The sequence below is a fragment of the Micromesistius poutassou genome (genome assembly GCF_964030765.1).
Source record: "Micromesistius poutassou genome assembly, chromosome: 10".
Lineage (NCBI taxonomy): Eukaryota > Metazoa > Chordata > Actinopteri > Gadiformes > Gadidae > Micromesistius > Micromesistius poutassou.
Genome location: NC_140280.1, coordinates 18223411 through 18243951, shown reverse-complemented (window position 1 = coordinate 18243951; position 20541 = coordinate 18223411). Strand labels below are relative to the sequence as shown.

The 20541-nt window shown below is 45.0% G+C and overlaps 1 protein-coding gene across 1 annotated transcript; it reads right to left on the bottom strand.

Annotated features, from left to right (window-relative positions):
* Positions 1-40: 40 nt before the first annotated feature.
* usp28 (ubiquitin specific peptidase 28) lies at positions 41-20499 on the bottom strand. The gene is made up of 26 exons (XM_084473784.1): positions 20332-20499; positions 17478-17552; positions 17209-17323; positions 16687-16774; positions 15567-15729; positions 14161-14247; positions 13466-13603; positions 12788-12858; positions 12602-12678; positions 12355-12503; positions 12111-12238; positions 11709-11804; positions 11038-11220; positions 10293-10501; positions 9523-9593; positions 8311-8539; positions 7224-7634; positions 6808-6965; positions 5249-5671; positions 4639-4734; positions 3770-3948; positions 3199-3277; positions 2475-2554; positions 1970-2093; positions 1248-1446; positions 41-772 (listed from the first exon to the last, which is right to left on the bottom strand). Exons 1-26 carry the CDS (start codon positions 20374-20376, stop codon positions 597-599), a joined length of 3849 nt encoding a protein of 1282 aa, XP_084329910.1. The 5' UTR covers positions 20377-20499; the 3' UTR covers positions 41-596.
* Between the last annotated feature and the right edge of the window lie 42 nt (positions 20500-20541).

Genomic DNA, 20541 nt, shown 5'->3' with positions numbered 1-20541 from the left:
ATCACCAATTTCTATAGAAAATAAAGGAATGGGTCACAGGGAATTTCAACTGTTTATTAAGCATCATCACAGGCTGTGAAGTGAAAAAGCAGTGTGAAATGGAGGGTTTGTGTATAAACAAAGTACATTTGTTCAGCACCTAGAAACCATAATCTATATACCTTATTCTGTTCACTGCAAGTCCTGATTTTTAGAATACATATAAATTGTGCAGAAAATATAAAATTTCTTTCCATTCGATCACTTGTTGGTGGAAGGCACCAGGACGAGTCCCCAGGCACTATTTTGAACCAATCAGAAAAAGCCATTCCTGTGTCCACTATGCATTGTAGTGTTGATTCTAGTCTTCTGGTACTCTCGGCAACTCTCTCTCTCTCTCTCTCTGTAACTTTGTACTGTGGCTCGATGTTTCCAGGTGAAATAAATCCCGTTAAAAAGTTATATAAAACATATAAAAACACATATCACAGATATGACCTGTTGCTATGCTACACATGTCTAGTGTTTGCCTACCCTGTACAGGGGCGCCTCCAGGGTTTTTTTGGGCTGGGCGCTCCACTAGGGAACTCTCTGGATCAACGACCATCCCCTTTCCTTCACTTGACGACCACTATGGACGTATTGCGGATGGACTCCATGGCCGCGGCCAGCCGGGTACACAGGTCGTGGGGGAAGCTGCCGTGCACCTTGGGGGGGTCTTTCAGCACCACCATCTCTGCCGAACTGTCAAGGACTCTGGGCAGGATCTCCCCGAGCTTGACCTGCAGCGAGTCTGCGGAGCGGAGAGGGAGAGCAGAGCATGAGGATTTGTGTGACACTTCTAATGGGTTCTCTGGCTGGAAGATCAGCAGTTTGGCTCCATCCGCGTAACAGACAAAGGATGAGTCGTTTTACAGCTTTCCTCATTTTTGTTTGCATGGCCTGTGGGGGACATGGAGTTTTGTTGAATTGTAGCCGTGTTTCTCAAGTACCCTTAGGGGTACTTTGAAAGATTGCAAAGGGAAACCAGGAACATTTCTAAAATCCTTAATGAAATGTAGTAAATTTGAATACTAACAAATTCCTGTAGTCTTTCCCATGAATGACAAAAAGTAACGCACAAGCCCACGGGAGTATTCACAGCCCCCAGGTCATGTTAATAAATAACCTGCTCATGCATCATGTTCAGTAATATCTTTTTCCCCTCCCTAAAAATGTTTTATGCTGGTGAAAAGGGTACTTTGCGGTCGCCCACACCCCCCCCTCACCATCCATGTCGGGGCTGAGGCACGTGCACCAGTGGTCGCGGATGGTCTCCATGACGTCCGTGTCCTCCGGGGCCAGAGTGGCGTCGCGTGACATCAGGTGCAGGCAGGGAATGATGGCTTCATTCATGATGGCCACGCCCTCTTCCACCGCCGTCTCCTCGCCGCTCCTGAACAGGCGCGACGCGCTCTCATTGAGCGCCTGCTCGGGTGGGACGAGGGATGAGGTCAGATACACAAGATGCAAAAAAAAAACAACAACTTCACGTCCACCCAACCAGGGTCGGTGTCCATCGCTTATGCTGCGCATGTGATAGATCGGGAAAATCGTTAGCCTCACAGCCTCAATTGCTTTCCTAAGCCAATCAGAGTGCTTTTTACATTCCGTAATCACTATCTGCCTGTCATCTATTTGACCTAGGCATTTTTACGCTCGATACAAGATGAACCGTTAAACATGACTTAGGCAATTAGGCTATGAGGCTAAAAAATATGCAAAAGATACTGAAAATATACAAATCTGGAAAACAAATATGAAAATATTATTTAGAAGATATTTAATGTTTCTGAATAATTCTAATTAGTGCCATGACACTACCACAGTTTACGTGAACTGACTTGCGAGCCTGAATCACAAGGAGTTGCAATGACCCAATTGTCACCATAGATGGTGCTGTTGTTACAGTATAATTTGGCCTCGTTATTCTCCGTTGAACGGTGCTCACCGCGAGGCATTTCCTCCGGTAAAGTGCAATGACAGACTGCTTCACCCCCCGCCTCTCCCCCTTCCTCAGCAGCGCGGCGTTGCTCTGGTAGGCATGGGCCAGGTAGCTCAGAGCCTCGCGGATCCTGCACACAGGACGCAGAGGTGTCAATACATACACATATATACACGCACAAACACACATACACACACACACAGGAGGCTGGGAATTATAGTTTCATTTTTATTTAGCTTGAGGGCAACACGGTTTGGCAGGAATTATTAATCTTTTTATGACCCTGGCGACAGACAAACCATGGCCACTTTCCATACAGGATGAATCTCTAATGTATCTCTAATGATTAAAAAAGCAGACACAATATACACAGTCAAATACTAAAGTGGAAGGTAAAAACTAGATTTCGCAGTACATTGGTGTTTGCATCTTACGACCGTGGAACTGAAGTGCACATAAAGAAATGATGAAGAGGTGAGCGAGATGAGGGGGTAGTCATGACAACACCTACTTTCCATGCTGGTACTGTTCAAGCCCTGTGAGAAGGTAGATGAACACGGTCCGAAACTGTCTGTAGTCATCCTTCCAGTCCTGCACAATCACAACAGCTCAGGTCACAGAATAATCAACACGAATTATAGCGGAACATTCATCAGAGTCAGATTACAATCGGCTGTTATTTTACAGCGGTATTAAGAGTTGAGGGCAGAGCGGCAGGTAGGTCGATTTCCTCACACTAAAATCTACATTCACAACCCTCTACCAATGCCTTTTAGTGACACATGACACACGATTACTTTGCTTCTCCGCTGGTGAATATTTGTGTAGAAAATAAAATTATATTTAGTGGTATTAGTAAATTGGTAAAATTGTGTTTTGCCCATCTGGTGATATGTTAGTCATTCTGCAACCGTGTCTATGTATGGTCTGCATGAGGTTGATTATTATTTCATTCAATTCGTAACGGCTCAGGGAATGCTTGCTACGTGTTGTCTAGCATTTGGAACATTTAAAATCATTATGTCGTTTCAGCCATGGACTCAATAATGTTGGTTATTTCAGAATGATGCAGCTGTAATTACTGTAATAATGATAACTTAATCTTTAGTGCAATTAAATCAGAAAACCCTCGATGCTTAATATTAATAAAGTCCTCAGCAGGCCTTTAAACGGTGAAAAGCTCTTTAAAATGCACCAGGAGCATTATGTGTTTGGTGGTAGTAATTGGTCCATACCAAGTACTCGTCCATGTCCATGTCCTCCGGCCTGATCAGACGCAGCTTGGACCGGGCCTCCCTCATGATGCTCACCGCCCTGCAGGCGGGGCATGGACAATGTCAGCTTCCAAACACCCTATTACACATCACACCACATATCATCTTTCACAGAAAATACTCCCAACTGATCCGTGCCGAGACGAAACTGTGAAACGTGAATGATGAGAATATTCAGAAATACCGCTATGTTTAAAACCTCAAACATGGTGCATTTCTCAGATCTCTCCGACATGAAAAGCAGCAAAGCCCTTTGGCGTTCAGCACAACCGCCCCCCAAAACCTATTCAACTCATATGATCCATGCAAATGGTAAATATTAAACGGACTGCATTTATATCGCGCTTTTCTAACAAGTGGCCACTTTACAATATTGCCTGACATTCACCCATTCACACAGCCGGTGTCAACCATGCAAGGCAACCCCAAGCCGCCCAGACTTATGTCACGTTGACCACCGGGGGGGGGGGGGGGTACGGACGAACGATAAATCCTAAGTCACAGAGGCAGGTCGTCCTGGGCTCCAGCACACCTGTCGTCGAAGCTGAGGTTGCGGTCGGTGAACTGCTCCAGCAGGGCCCTTTCGATGATGCGTCCGGGGGCCTGGTTCTGGAAGTAGTAGACCACGGCGTGGTGCAGGCGCACGTCACTCTGCAGCGCGCTGTCTTCCTGGGACAGCTCTAAGAGCCGTGAGTACTCCTCGTGGAATGCCTGCAAGGCAAGGCAAGGCAACTTTATTTATATAGCACTTTTCATACACAAGGCAGACTCAAAGTGCTTCACATATAAACATTGTCATACAATAAAATAAAATAATAGATAAGTAAAAAGTAAAATAGATAGAAAGTAAAGGCAAAGTTAAAAAAAAAAAACATTTTAGAAAGGCAGAGTTAATAAAAATGCATTTTAGAAAGGCAAAGTTACTAATAAAATTTAAAAAAAAATAGAAGCATTGTAGATTTAAGATTTAGCAGAAAGCTAAAGCAAACATAAAAGTCTTCAGTCTTGTTTTAAAAGCTGTCAGAGTTGGGGCAAGTCTGCAGGCCCGTAAAGGGGAGGATTGTGTTGTCGTGAGGGTTTTTTAAAAAAAAAAGTCTTCAACAACACTGATCTGGTCCAAGTCAAACTAATATACTGTTAGTGTAATGACAAATAGACAATGTACAGACATTACATTGAAAACCATTACATAATAACAAACAACATAATACTAAGAATTGTGTTGATTATTAAGTTGTATCCATTCCAATGGTCCCATATGCCATGAGTAAGCTCCATTTTATTTTAAAGCTGCTATATGGCATTTTTTCACATTTTCCATACATCAGACAGCTGACGTATGTATGACGGTTATCCCTTTTAGGTGTACTGTATTCAAGCTCACTACGGGGAGGATGTTACCTTAATGAGACCAGCCTCGGGCCCGTCCGCGTCGAATACCTGTCTGGCCTTGGCGATGGCCATGATGACACCCTGCATGGCTGGAGTCAGCATGCTCTGTGACATCAGCACATAAGAATCACGCTTGATTGGTTCAAAGGTGTCCGCTGAATGGATACATGATTAGGCTCTTGTGTTTGCTACCCTTCCACACAGGTTGTTTTTAACCCAAAAGGCTGAGAGACAGATGATGCATTGATTTTCTTTTTTTTGGTGATTCTTCTGTATCGATGGAACGGGAGACTGCAATGTACGCACTTATTGTATTGTATAACTTATTTAGTTATAGTACTTAGATATGTAGCATCTTATTCTGGCTATCTTTGTACATGGGGAATAGGTTAACCTAGCGTTTGTTAGTGCTTTGCACTTGGTTCTATGAACATCATTACTGCACGACAGCCATAAATATTTTTTCACTTACTTACGACAAACGTACTTACTGCAAGTCACTTTAGATAAAAGCATCTGCTTTTAATGTAAATGAGACCTACAGCGCCTACAAGCCGACAATGAGCCCCGAAAGAACTGTGAGCGCCCGCCTGGCGTCACTAAAGGTTTGTCTCATCACCTCTTCGTTGTATCCGTCGGCGTCGGCCCGCACCGTGATGCGGCCCACGTTGGGGATGTCCACCTCGGACACCTCGCTCTCAGACGCCTGCTGGCTGCTCCGCTGGCGGCGCCGCCGCGGCCCCGCCCCCTCCTCCCCCTCCTCCCCCTCCCCTCCGTCTCCCTCCACCTCCGGGGGGTCCTCCTCCGCGTCCCGGTGGTTCCTGGGTGTGCGCGGCCCGGGTTCCAGGCGGCCCCCGGGTTCTCCGTCCTCGGGGCCTCCCTCGGCGGCGGCGGCGGCGGTGGCGGCGGCACTCAGGATGGCCACCTCGGCGTCGTTCTCGTCCCCTTCCTCCTCCTCCTCCTCCTCCGCTGCCGCTGACGGAGACGGAGCTTTAGCGGCGGCTGGGGCTCTCTGGCTGCCTGCGTCTGTGATGCTGGGGGCCTGAGGGGCCGCACACACACACACACACACACACACACACACACACACACACACACACACACACACACACACACACACACACACACACACACACACACACACACACACACACACAGGAGACAAGGTGAGCTAACATCTATTTGTTTTTGTATTTGTGTTGTGTATTCCTAACCATATAATAGGCTTATTCCAACGAATAAGTGAATTACATTTGCTTTAATTTGTTTATTTTATTGAAATTGTTATAATTGTATTAACATTAAATCTTTTTCTTATTCATATAAAATGACTAAATGAATAGTTGACATGCAATGCGTATATTAGCCACTAGAGGTCATATGGAGAGTACAGTATTTATTAAGCTGGAGATGTAGTCTCCATGGGGATCTAGCCTGTCCAGGGCACTTAGACCTGTCATTACTCCTCAATAGCCATGAAATGAATGCGTCATATTTTATCCAAGCAGCACCTATGTGTTGTGTAAGAGTGTGTTGCTATCTTACCTCAACATAACATAACCGGACATAACTAGTAAAGATTCAAGCTCACTATCTTTAGTCCTAATTGAGTCAGTGGTCAGTAGCCTGGAACTTCTGAGTCACACAGATTCACCCCAACTATAAATACATCTTAGAAAGGAAAGAGGAATGTTCTATTTTGAGATGGCAGCCCAACAACATCCCTGCCTACCTAGCGGATTTCAAAATGGTGACCACTGTCGTCTTAATTAATGGCTAAATATGGGCTACTTTTAATAAGTGAAGAAACAGATAGAAAATAGACAATCAAACTAGACCTAAATTAAACTATTGCAATAAAATGCATGAACACTACCCTGGATCATCCCCTAAATCATCACCACATGTATTTATAGTCAAAACTGTCATGACGGATATAGAATTCCAATAACATGTTCATTAATTCGTAAACAGTTATTAATACTCCCTCGGCCAGCCTGCGTACCACCTAACACATCCCTGTGTGGTCCCCCGAAAGCCCCTTGGTAATCAAAACACTGAAACAGAAGCTCTGACCCAGATTGCCGTGTTTATACGGCCTGCCATCTCCGACCAATGATATCCCCTGTTGGAGTGGAGGAATGCCGTTGGGCCGAGCGACGGGTCACCCACACCCACCTGATCCCTCGGTGGAGCCACCTTCTCTTTGGGTTCACCCGCTGCCTCTGGGTCTTGGCTGGGGCTGACTGCCTGGGGTCCACTCGCAGTCGCTGGCTTATGGCCAGAGCCCTCCCCCGCTGGCTGGGAGGTCACAGTCGCCGGGCTGGAGGATCGTTCTAGTAGAGAGAAGGGGAGCAGGTGTGGAGGAGAAACGACGCCGATTATACAGTCGCCCTCAATTGGTTCGGTTGTTGATTGTTTGTATTTGTACGTTTTGATGAATCCTTTGCCATACACTGTATCTCTACTCTGGAGGTGCTTCTGGCATTAGATAAGTACAATTCCTTGTTGTAGTGATCAAGGGGCTATGAAATGAAACGTTATGCCTAAGTCCCCCCGGAAACCCCTTCATCCTCTCTCCCACCGCTGCCCACCTTCTTCTGCCTCCTGTCTTGCCGGCTCCTCCTTCTCCTTCTCCTCCTCCTCCTCCTCCTCCTCCTCCTCCTCCGCTACCTCCTCCTTCTCCTCGCTCGGTGACTCATGCGGTGGTTCTGATCCCGTCGGCTCCTCCGTCCCGGGCTCCCGCTTCCCGGGCATCTGCTGGGCAGCCTCCGGGCCGGAGCCCAGGGACGGCTCCTCTTCCTGGGGCCCGCTTGCAGACGTGGCGGGCTCTCCGGCCTGCGAGGCCTGGACCTGCTGGACCTGTTGACTCTGGCAGAACTGCTCCTCCCACTCGTTGATCTCCTGCTGGAACCAGCAGTTGTCGGCGTGGACGTAGCGCCGCAGAACGGGAGGCAGGGAGTCCATGCCCCGCAGGACCTGCCCGGTCTCATCATCTGTGTCCTCTGGGAAGGCGGTGGGGGGGGGGGGGGGGGGAGGGAAATAAGGGGTTTTATGAATGAAAACACACGTATGAGGAATGTTAATGAGGGGAGTCTAACACATATAGACTGGAGTTACTATCTCAGCTATATGAGTCATGTGAGATCCTTTTATCCATATTGGCGTACAGTGAATTGATGCTTCGATGCATATTGTTAATGGGCAGGTAGACTCGAGATCAGGGCGTCTTAGCTCAGGGATGCCTATAGGCAGACATTGGAGTTTTTGCACTGTTTTTTGCTCTAGCGTCAAGTCACCGTATTAATAATTTGTCTTGGAAAAGTGGCTTCAACCTGATTTTAAGATAAAACCAAGGTTCACGTTTAGGCTAAAAACTGTCTGTTCCCATTGAAACAAGGGCTTCAGCCGGCCTCAGAAAGGTGGATTTGGTCACGATTACGTGTCCTAATGGTCTAAAATGTACGCAAGACGATTATTTTCTGAATCATCCACGTTGAACATTGTTCACAACCTCAAGTTTTTAACAAACAGACACACAGTTTGAAAAAAATACAACTAAATCAGTTTCTCTCACTCACATCTGCACTAGCGTGTGACACCACCTCCGTGCGACACACTAGTGCAAGACGCAAGAGAAAGAATTTGTTTTCAAACAGCATGGCGGCGGCGGCGCCGTACCTGCGATGAGCTGGGGGATCCGCTCGTCCACGTACATGAGGCAGTAGGCGCTGGCGTTGGTCATGCCGCCGTAAGAGTCCCTCATCAGCTCCTCCCAGGACGACTCGGTGATGGCGATGTCGTTGTACTTCATCCAGCGCCTGTTGGCGTGGTCATAGATGTAGGCCCAGTAGTGGCCCGCCGAGGCCTGGCCCTCGTGGACCAGCACGGCGTGAAGTCTGTACGGGACCTGATGGGGGGGGGCCAGGAGGAGCGACCGTGCGTTTAGAAGAGGATCAAACCCGCCTGACGGCACCTTTTAGATAATGCTTACAGGTTACAGGTCCTACAAACGCCCCTTCCATTTAGTTTCAATAAGCGGAGCACAGCTGTGTCGCATCAACGCCTAATTAATAAGTACCAGGGTAGCATATCGACCAATAATAATAGGAAGAACGCGTTTAACCTAGAGAGGAGGCCATCTCCTGGACACCAAAGCGATGGGGAATGATTCTCTTTTTAAAAGCATTTTGGCATCCCCAGTGAATTAATAAGTGGGGAAAGTACGTCAAAATATCGATTTAAAATTAATACTATTACTATTACTACTATTAATAGTATTACTATATTACTGTTATTAAAACTACTACTATGTTGGAATTCAGCTGGACTTGTTTTTGTGACACGTCGTGCACGCATGGCCAAAAAAGGCAATCGTGACATAGCTTGTGGAAAGACAAATACAGAAGTGTGAGTGAATGGCAGAATTGCGACGTGGAGAGTGCTGAGCCTTTGACAGATTACATTCATTCTCTTGGCGACACACTTTGCTCGTGGTTCATTGGGCATGAAATATTGTAACAGAATCATAAGGCCGCGGCCCATCATTCATGTCAGTAAGAGGGTTTTTCACCTCATTGGTCTCAGGGCTCAACGCTCTCACCATTGAGATTCAACAACGTTCACTGCAGCTTTAGCAATTGACAAATACAGGTAAGATAAATACACTTTAACTGTGCTTAACCGTAGAAAACATCCTACTTATATCCCACAAGTTAGATATGGAATACAAGTCTTTGATAGTTTGTGTGTCATTTTCGGTTCCACACATGTCCATGACAACATGGCTCACATCCCGGAGTTGCATGAGTCATTCCCCAGGCGGTAGGGCTGAGTGGCCATTGATTTGCTATCTGCTGCAGTAGGTTAGGAGAGGGCAGCTCTTGAGCTCACCTGACACAGACTGTTGTCCCTGTACATGCCCTCCAGCACCTGGCTCACCCGCTCAATGTTGACCTTTAGCTCTGATACACACACACACACGAGGGAAGACAGACACACACACACACACACACACACACACACAAATACATGCATCAATGCAGGCAAATACACACATACATGCACTCACACACATACACACACAAACACATACACAAACACACACAGGGATACAACATTATACACAGGCAGGAAATAGTCAAAATAGAAACATAATAAATCACATTCCGACTTTAGCTTTGTTGTAGTCGATACATACGATCAATACACAACCAATACTGCCGTTTTAGTTGATCATTTAGCTTTGTTCGGCAAATAGCGCCTGTGTCTAATGATGAAGAGACGCATGGACGTGTGAATGTCATTATCTTGTTGTCCATTGGTTTTAGCCCAAACAATGTCAACAACAACAATCAATTGACTAAGAATGAAACAATTTAGAAAATGTTATTAAAAGTCATATTTAATATTACCTTTATGACACATTTACTTCCACATTTGATGGGCGGATGTTCATAAAAAAAAAGCGTGCTTTTATTTTTTTTAAGGATTTGAAATATTGAATCCTATTTAAAAAAAGAAAAGAAAAAATGATGCCATAAAAGGTGTCTTTCTAAATAAAAAGTCTGGTCTGGGGGTGGTGGGTGGGTGGGTGGGCGGGGGGGTTAGGGTGAGGGTAGGTGGTCCAGGTGAGGGTAGTGGTGGTGGTCGGGCGGTCCTACCGGTGATGCTGTTCTCCACCTCGGCCCTCCAGCGCTGCAGGCAGGCCCTCACGTGGTGGAGCTCCTCCTCGCTCACGTCGTGCGGCGCCGGGTGGGGCGGGCGCTCCATGGGGGGTCTGCACTGGGTGAAGGGCTTGTAGATGGGGGTCCGCTGGCAGTTGGAGGCTGACACGCCCTCCGACGCCTCCGCCTCGCTCTGATTGGTCGGACTGAAGTGAAGTGGGGGGGGGGGGTTAAAGGTGATGGGGATAGAGAGAGAGAGAGAGAGAGAGAGAGAGAGAGAGAGAGAGAGAGAGAGAGAGAGAGAGAGAGAGAGAGAGAGAGAGAGAGAGAGAGAGAGAGAGAGAGAGAGAGAGAGAGAGAGAGAGAGAGAGAGAGGGAGAGAGAGAGAGAGAGAGAGAGAGAGAGAGAGTGAGAGTTGTTGAGATGTCAGAATTTTCAATTGAAGGAATTACGGTTGTGTTTCTATTGAGTTGACATCTATTCACTCTTCACAAGCCGTGGACTGCATGCCTTAGCTATAATCCTTGGCCTGTTCCTCTTCAACTCTCTGTTCAAACAACTCAGTTACAGCAGCAGCAAACAGAACTGCGGCCGTTTGTAACTGCCGTCACGGAATTGTACGGCGGAGAGGCCAAAAGGTTGGACCTTGAAACGAGGACTTCCCACAATCCAACAGGAACGACGTTAGGAGAACACACACACACGATGTGATGTAACGGCACCCTCCTTTGTCCTCCTTTACCTCCCGTCCTCTGACGTGGGCTCCGCAGGTTGGTCGCTAGGGGGAGGTGTTGCCGAGGAACCGGAGCTCCTGGAGTCCTCCGCCTGGGACGTGCTGGGCGGTTTGGTGGTGGCAAACTCCAGGACAAACTGCAACATGTCTGCCAGGGGATACTTCAAGGGGCCCGAGCCGTAGTTCTTGTAGCTGCCGATTTGGAGGGACACGTGTTAAGATTTGTAGATTCAAGTTGTGGACTAGAGGAACTGGGGCAAGGCGGGAATACGAAGCCTTGACTTGATTTATGAGCGGTATCGGCCGTGATGTGATTGGGAAACGCTGCAACTATTGCTGCCTTACTTTGACAGACTATTTCATTTAGGTTTACTAAGAGAAATTACCTGTTTCTGGCTGGTTTTAATTCTTTCTTTGTATTATAGAATTCAAAAAAAAAGTTTTAGTGCAGAGTCATAGTTACTTAGTTAAAACTATATTTAAAGAGTTTTCCCTTCATTTTGTATTTTTTTTTAATCTCGTTTAACCTTTGACAAGAAGTCCAACAAAGTAACTGAGGTGGATCAAAGACTTCCAACCGTACTTTAGCGTGAGTCTATGAATACTATGTGTAGCGGTGGAGCTCCACTTAAGGCCAGCGCTCAAGTGTTGTCTTCACACTCTCCGGCGTCAACACGTACCACTCAAGTTTCTGCTGAAGGGTGGCAAGCTGCTCTTTCAGTCTCTTCACCTCGCCCCTCCTCCCGTGGGTCATCGCTATGTTTTTGTGAAGATACCTGCGTGGACAAAAACGCTACTTTAGTTTTTCTGCACAAACGGCATTGAGATTTATTTCGAAAGCATAGCCATACACGGTTAAAGGGAAATTTGTTTCCGGGCCTTTCTGCAAATGGAGAAGATGATTGTAATTTTGTCCTGATCGTAAGCCACTTAATTCACCACTCTATTCATTCTGAATTATATCCATTCCAATTACTTCCTACTAAAGTCCCTTTCCTAAAAATATATATTTGTTGCACATTGTACATTTAAGTAAACAATAATGTGAAAAGATATCTCCGACGGTGTCACCTGGACCTTACCTATCCATGTACATGACTTGTGGGAATTCCAGTTTCTTGTGTATCTTCTCAGGGCGTCCAAGCTGGGCGTTAAACTCAAATCTAGACAGTTCAAAGGTCAACACGGGAGGCAGCTTTGAAAACCATCTCTGAAAAAGATAGCACATATTACAGAAAATAGAAATAGAAATGCAACGATAAGAATCAATTGATAATCACAAAATGTATAAATGAAGACATCATTTGAATATTTTTGTTGGTTTACCTCTCGGGCAGATGTGATGGTTTGATCCGGATGCAGCGATTCAATCTCTCTCTCTACCATGGCACCTTCTAGACACTCGTCCAGGTTGTTAAAACCATTCACTTGCAGGGGGTATTGTCCAAACTGCTCGATGTTGGACAATATTTTGCCTGCATGGAAAATGCAGGCAAACATATTAATAGAGGCTTATACCGTAGGTGGTCAAACTGACAAAAAAAAATGAAAAAGAAAACCCCACAATATATACCTTCGTGTTTTCTCTCTGTCACAAAGTTTCCATAGAAAAGTTGGACCATGGGATTTTTTTTCTTGTCTTCCTGGGACCTGAGAAAAAGAGTTCTCTAATCAGATATCTATCTATCTATCTATAATGCAGACAAACCAACGAATATTAATATTAACGAATGCATAACTGTTAGTTTTACACACTTACTTTCCAGTGGCCGACAGCTGAAAGGCGTCCTCCAGCCAGTCCAGCAGCTTGTGGGTGAACTCACTGACGTCCTGGAGGAAGCAGGTCGAGGGGCACAATGAGCGTGGGAGAAACTGCTGTTTACCTCACATCATGTTGACAGACACTGTTTAAAGGGCTACTGTGTGTCTGTGATTCATCAATACCGTTTTATTCCATTAATGTCGCAATTTATACGATTAAGTCAGTTATTGATGTGATTTATTGGTAACAATCCCTATCGATCAGCATTATATATATATATATATATATATATATATATAGTCAATGCTGATCCCTAACCTAACCCTAACCCTATCGATCAGCATTGACTATATATATATATATATATATATATAGTCAATGCTTAGATCAGCATTGACTATATATATATATTGACTATATATATATATATAGTCAATGCTGATCGATGGATTGTTGAGGGAATGTTGATATATATATAGGTTATTTTAAACTACAAGCCTAAATGTTGTTATTATTTAGGTATTATTTAGTAGCATTCTGTAAACTGTTCCCTTTTCAAAATACATCATCTCAGTTGTGGAAAAATTCACTATGAAATTCCAAAGACATTGCACATTATTTACAGTGTGTGTATTCCCAGGTTGCTTGTCAGTGGTCCACAGCCAGCGGTCCTACCTGTTGGGCCTCACTGGTCCTGAAGGCATCCCGGAGGAGCTCCACAGCAGCGGAGGGGTCCACAAACTTACAGGTGGAGCCCACCATGAGAGCAAAGAGACAGCGCAGCTCCTGCATAAAGGCCAGGTTCCTCTTGTCCTGTAAAACATCACACACACACACACACACACACACACACGCACACACACACACACACGCGCACACACACACACACACAGAGTGAGCGTATGTATATGTGTAGGTTGTTGTTTGTCAGGACCCTACCGAGTACCTGGTGGACACTTTCAATTCACCCATTTGTTTGCATGGAACCGGATTAGCTAGATAGAAAGCACACGGCCACAGGGATAACAGCCACTCCACAAACAAAAGCTCTCTCCATTCAGCTCTCCGGTAAAAGGGCTTACTTCCAAAACATGCCAGTGGTGGCGGTCATATCAAATCTTGTTGAAGAATAGAGTTAAGTAGATCTTAATAATAGTAATAAAGGAATGTCCAGAATCACACTAAAACATTCTGTCCAAGCCAGTGAATTCAACACAGGTAAGAGGGAGGGAGAGAGGGAGAGCGAGAGAGCGAGAGCGAAAGAGAGAAACATTATTGTTATACTACAAACTGTATTATACTACACACAAAAACATTCAATGTCAACGAATCTTCTGCCGACTTCACACCACTGCATGCAGTACACTTACTGCGTTGCTCTTGCACTTCTCCAGTACACGCTCGGAGATGCAGTAGTTGAGCACCAGTCTCCGGAATTCAGGCAGATGGAACAAAGACTGCAAGAGAGGTAAACCATCAAATGGTAATTTCCATTCAATGAAACTCTAAAATAAGCAGAAGTGGTCAAGTGCTCAGGAGATACGTCTTGGTATGGGATGAAAAGTATATTGAAAGGGAAAAATAAACTTGTCCAAGGCACTCTAAAATCGTTTTATTATATCGTTTTATTGGTACCCAAATGGTAGCTCTACCAGACACAGTGACGTGATGCCTCGTGGAAACACGGGCAGGGCTCTGACACAGTGTCTAATGCACCAATTAGTCTTATGTGTCATGTAGTATGTTAAGCTCATAATCCTCTGTGAATACCTTGATGTGCTGACTTCCCATCTCCAATCCCATCTAATACAATTACCACTCTTTCCATTTTACTGTTATTGGCGCCACAAAAGATAACACGGGATATCTGAGCCCACCCAGCGGAGGCGGGCGGTCGCTTCACTTCACTCTGATAGGCTAATTGATTTACACCAAATTTGAGTTTGGGATTGAAATGGACACAAATTCAAACAAATGGCATTAACATCGAATGCATACAGTAACAAAAAAACAGGAACATTAATAATAACATAAATAAACAAATGAAAGCAAAAGGAGACAACACCTAAGAGCTTTTTGCATTGCTAAGACTATTTAATTTCCCCTTCCTGTATAATGGTTGTATAGTATATGGGGGCTTTCTGTTATGCGAGCAAAGATTCCAGACCAAAACGAAGACAGGCGTACAAACATACCCTCACCTATTTGCTAATCAACAGAGGCACCGATGCTCATTTCCATTTGAGAACTGAGAAGAGCCCTATTGGTCTCTGCATCATAGCAACACTATTTAATTATCTCTACAGCCTGCTCTCTCTGATGAAGGCTCAGGTTGCTGCAAAGCCACTCGATAGGCCTGACTGGAATGTGAGTCTGCGATGAACTTTTAATAGAGTTTAGCGGTGGACGTGAAGCCCCATATTTTCACTGGGAAAATCATCAACATGCTTTTTCAGTAGCTCTTACCAGATGGTGAATAGAGATCCTCTGGCTGCATATGATTCTTACTGTTCACTACAGGTTTCTTTGTTCCAGGTTCCATGCCGACCGGGCCCATCTAAACCAACGTGATCTCCAGCCTGTACTATCGTATACTAGGTCGTTTAGTTTGTGTTTTGATCACATTTCTAGCGAGAATTTTTTATTTAATTTTCACAGTCTTCGTTCAGTGACAACGTTGCCATATTTCAACGTTTTCTTTGACCAGCCAATAGGGACATTGGACCAGCGAACACCCATATGGTGTTACTAACACTAACACACTAACGGTCCCTACCTGGATGACAGCGCTGAACCAGCAGGTGTTCCCCACGTTGCGGATGCCCACGGGCCAGTCCTCCTGGCGGATCCAGTCTGTGGGGCTGCAGGCTTCGCTCGGGGCCTCGCACCTCTTCCTCTTGACTCTGGCTCCGCTCTCCTCGGCACTGGCCTCCAGAGCCCTGGCAGACACACAAACATCTGATCAAACACACACCAACGCCGGGCCCCACGGCTTCCGTCGACCCCTTTCGACCTGGTGAGACTTCAGGCTCAGGGGTGATTGGCTGAAATTGGTGCCAGGTGATGATCATACAGCACAAATATTTAATTAGAAATTGGTTTGAACCAATCAGGGGGATCAATTGCGTAACCTTTGCTTTGTTACGGTCACACGGAATTGTGTCATTCGTATGGGTGTCTGATTGTTATTGTTAGGCCCTGTCTACATTTACCCGGGTAAATATAAAAACGCACATTCGCAATGAAAATGATCTCCGTCCATACTATAGTTTTCATATAGTTTACGGAATTTTTGCATCCAGGTTCCACACTGAAAAGATTTTGATAAACAGATGTTGTCATGGATACGCAACTCCCGCCACGCCTCTCTGTTTATATTACAGGCGCGCGATCAGCTGATAGCTGATCGATAGATAACCGGCGTCTTTGCGTTTCTTTCCCATCACTTAAGCACAGCAAGTACAGTGCGCGCCTTCGCATTGGAGTAGCGAATATGTATTAAACAGTATGACGAGTTGAAACTGAAGATAGGCCTAGATAGGTAAATTGCACAGAGAAATCATAATTTCCATTTCACCTGCCATGTTTGTTTAGATATTGTCTCGGTCTTGAGCGCAAGCTTGTGGCAGTGTCATGGCAACCGAACGTCATCACACTGCAATACGAACCCAGAGTTTTCACATTCATCCACCTCAGCGATCGTTATTGAAAAGCATCGTTTTCAGTGTTGCAGTGTCGGAAGGGCTAAACTGATAAATATTTATGCATTTGTAGATTGACCCGGGTTGGCGTGGGCAGTGTCAGGTGCCGCCATAGGTGAATAGAACCCATAGGCTGCCATGGATGTTAACCATCAGAGGAGAGGGCAGATATACATGAGGATAATCGCTGTGTACCGGGTGAGTTCTCGCTCTTCCTCCTGGGCGGTGTGGGATTCCTGCAGACTGAGCTCAATGGCCACCTCCAGCTCATCTTTAGGAACCCCTGACAACAGCACACGGAGACAAGAAGTGTGGTGAGAAAGATTCTCCCCAAAATACTCGAAGTTACACATTATTTATAAATTAACTTTAAAAACATGTCCAGGTTCCTCGCACAATTTAAAGAATGCTAGAGCACATGTTGTGTGTATTGCAATAGTACTTTTTATGACAATAGAGATTGTCAAAGTATCTTTTTTTAAATTAATGTGCGCTGGTCTGTTGGTAGATTTATTACACTAATGTTGACTTAATCATTCCACCCCATTTATTAACTGCTCGGCACTCTGAGGGCATTATGCTGAAAGTTAATGTTGAAATAATAACCTTGTGATGAAATTAATCCGATTTCCCAAGGCACTCACTAGTCAAATGCATGATCGTGATCATAATCAAATATAATAGTCTAATCTTCAACAGAAACACACAGCTGTTCACCTTTCTGGGCCTCCCAGGACTGGGTGTGGGAGTCTGGGTCCTCCCCAGCATCGTGGACCTCAGCAGGCTTGGTTGTCAGCAGTCCAACCGCATGGCCAACGTCTCCCTGACTGGCCTTCAAGTCAAGAGATCCAACAAGCAAATGATAAGGCGTGATTCTACTACTGGGAAAAAAACACATGTTTATATATTGCATCCTTGCGTTAGGATGTTTCTTCTCCTACTCTTTTTACTCTACTCTCTCCGACTCGAGTAGTGTGTTGCCTTACGTTGAGGGCTCTCTGGAGCATCTGCGCGTCATGGATGCCAGTGATCTCCGTCAGCTGGTTGAGGAGCAGCTGAAACTGTAGAAAGACGACAGAAGGTTGTGGATGCAGCAAAACATTGTTATCGAGACCTGATGGGCAAAAATAACCTAAACGGACATTACATTATGAATATAGTCAACTCTGGGCCCAAATCTAATAAACGCAACATACCACACATTCAAGAGGGTGAAGATGACCCTCGAGCCCTCTCCCTATCAGTCTACGGAGGACACTCCGTGTCATTGTGCAAAGGGATGCATGCAATGTAAGGCCGGGGTGGATGCCACCCCCTAGGAGGGGTGTGTATGGCATACTCATGTCCGAAGCATGAGTAGCGTTTCTCCCACGTGGTTCCCCATACACCCGGCCAAGCGAGATATTAGGCTGCCTCAGCTAGATGGCGAGGCCACACATATCACACAGAAAGACAAAACAACTCGGAGGCTCAGGGACAAGAGAACCCTCGATAACACACACAAAGTCTAGCACACACACCTGGCCATGAAAGATACTATAAGTTTCTCATGCACCAAATCACGGGAGCTCTTCCGAGGCAGAACCTCTTCGGAGGCGAAGCTCCGGACGACCTCAGCGCTGTTAGGGGACGTAGAATATTCGATCTCTCACGCTTTATGAATCAGTATTACCTTTGCTACTTTACTCAATAAATCCGAGGCCCTCGTGCTGATAGACTTTATTACCTCTCCGTCTCATTTTTTATCTGGCCAAGTAACTAGGCAGACTGTTTTTCCCAACAGACCCTTAACAAGAGTCAAAGCATATTTACATCAAACATATTTCATAGGAATCAGGGAAAATTGGCTCCCTTCTTTTTTTCTCTCCATTTTTAGTATATTAACTTGCAAAAAACAATACAACCAAAATATTATATAAAGGTTTGTAGAGAATGAAAAAGTGGATAACGATAACGTACGTCTCAAGTTTAATACCTTAACCCAAACCGGAAGACAAAGCTCTTAGGGTAATTAATTAAATATCATCATGATTCAAGTTGGCTTTGGTTTGTTGTTGTATTGCTACATAGCTTAGCTGAGTCTCATTTCAATATGTTGCTGGTATTAATGGCTGCATTGAAACAGATAAAACTGCTACCGTTTGGAAATTCTTAACCATGTTGCGAAAGATAGCTTCTTAAAAGTTGTTTAATGTGCAGTAAATATTGAACATTTTGTAATTAATCTTGCCATTGATAATGAGGAGGTTGCAGAAGTACCATTACATATTCGGAGCAAGAAAGAGGAATATGAAATGAATGTGTAGGGTCCTGGTTAGCCGGGACAATACTACTAACTACTAAGTGGTCTATACTTCTCTGAAACAGAACAATGCAGTGTTTTTCATTGACAATTCCCCAGCAAGCCAACCTCTTTCTATTTAACCAAATACAATACAATCCAAATGCAGTTCAATGATAACTATATCCCAATGAACTACGAGTCCCTGAATAAAATAAAAAATACAAATGTAGCAAGGAAAATCTGAAATACTTTAATAATATAATGGTCAAAGAAAAAATGCATTACCGGAAAACAAATAAGACAGAAGAATGAATATATAAACTGAGGGTTAATTTGCCAATGACACATGCAGAGTCATGGTACGTCATGAAGCCATAACACACACATTCTTTTCACTCAGTACACTTGGTAAGAGGAGCTATATTAAGACTATACAGCAGCAGGTGGACAGACTGAGAGGGAGAAACACACACACACACACACACACACACACACACACACACACACACACACACACACACACACAGAATATATATGATTTACTCATTTAAACATATAGAAATACACTTGTACTTTAATAACCCGGATGGAATAGCCTAGTTATGAGGGCCTACAGCAGAATAGTTATAGCCGTTTCTACTGTCAACTACACACATCCAATTTGATATGAATCCGTATTATATATCTGATAATACATTTTTATTATCGGAGCCCCTCAAGAAAAATAATGAATCTCTCATGCACACGCGCACGCACGCACACACACACACACACACACACACACACACACACACACACACACACACACACACACACACACACACACACACACACACACACACACACACACAATTCCAGGTTGGTGGAGAGCAGAGAGCAGGGGGCGACCAGACTTATATGGAGAGCTGGGGCGCTATCTGAGACGCGACTCGGCGGCTCTCTATTTTAGGCCCCTGACATGAATAGCAAGGGCCGCTGTTTATCACTCCACTTACCGCCGCGCCGCCACCGCTTGAGTGACAAAGGCAGTGGGTGTTTCAGTCCCTGTCGCGCGCGGGCGTCGATACACGTACACGTACGCGCGTGCGCACCGAAATACGCGCGCGTAGACAAGCGCACACACACACACGCGCACGCACGCACGCACACACACGTACACACACGCACGAGCGAACGTAGCTATAAACCTATAATTACACAGTAACACCTAAATGCCAGCCCTCTTTATCAAAAGTGGGGCAGTCTAACAAGGTGAAGCAGCTGACCTTGGTTTAAAATATATATATTTTATATACTTTTTAGGCCTCCTAAAGTCACTTAAGTAATTACGTCAGGGAGTATGAATATGTATTAGAGCAATAAATAAGATATAAAAAGACAAAATGTAAATGTCGAGCTGTAAAACAAACATTTAAGTTAGTTGCCAGGGCTTTAATGTATTTTAAGGCTATTCTTTGGTGTTTAATGAAGCCAGACTGCACTTCTTGTGATGGAATGGTATGTGATGGAATGTTGGGGGGTTAGTCGTTTTAGTATTTCATTTCCATTTCGCTCACCGCGTTCGTTGACTTATCTCCATTTCCACTCTGTTCAACTCTCATGGCTGTGGAAGCCGGGTTTCTTGATGTTTTCCCACTAATGTCTTTAGCTGTTTTCGGAGTCAAACCAACCCCATCTGTCAAACAGAGCAGACCCACAAACGAGCGGAGCAGCGGCGCGTAGTCGTCCAAAAAAAATCAACGTGCGCGCAATGGACGTGCGCGGTC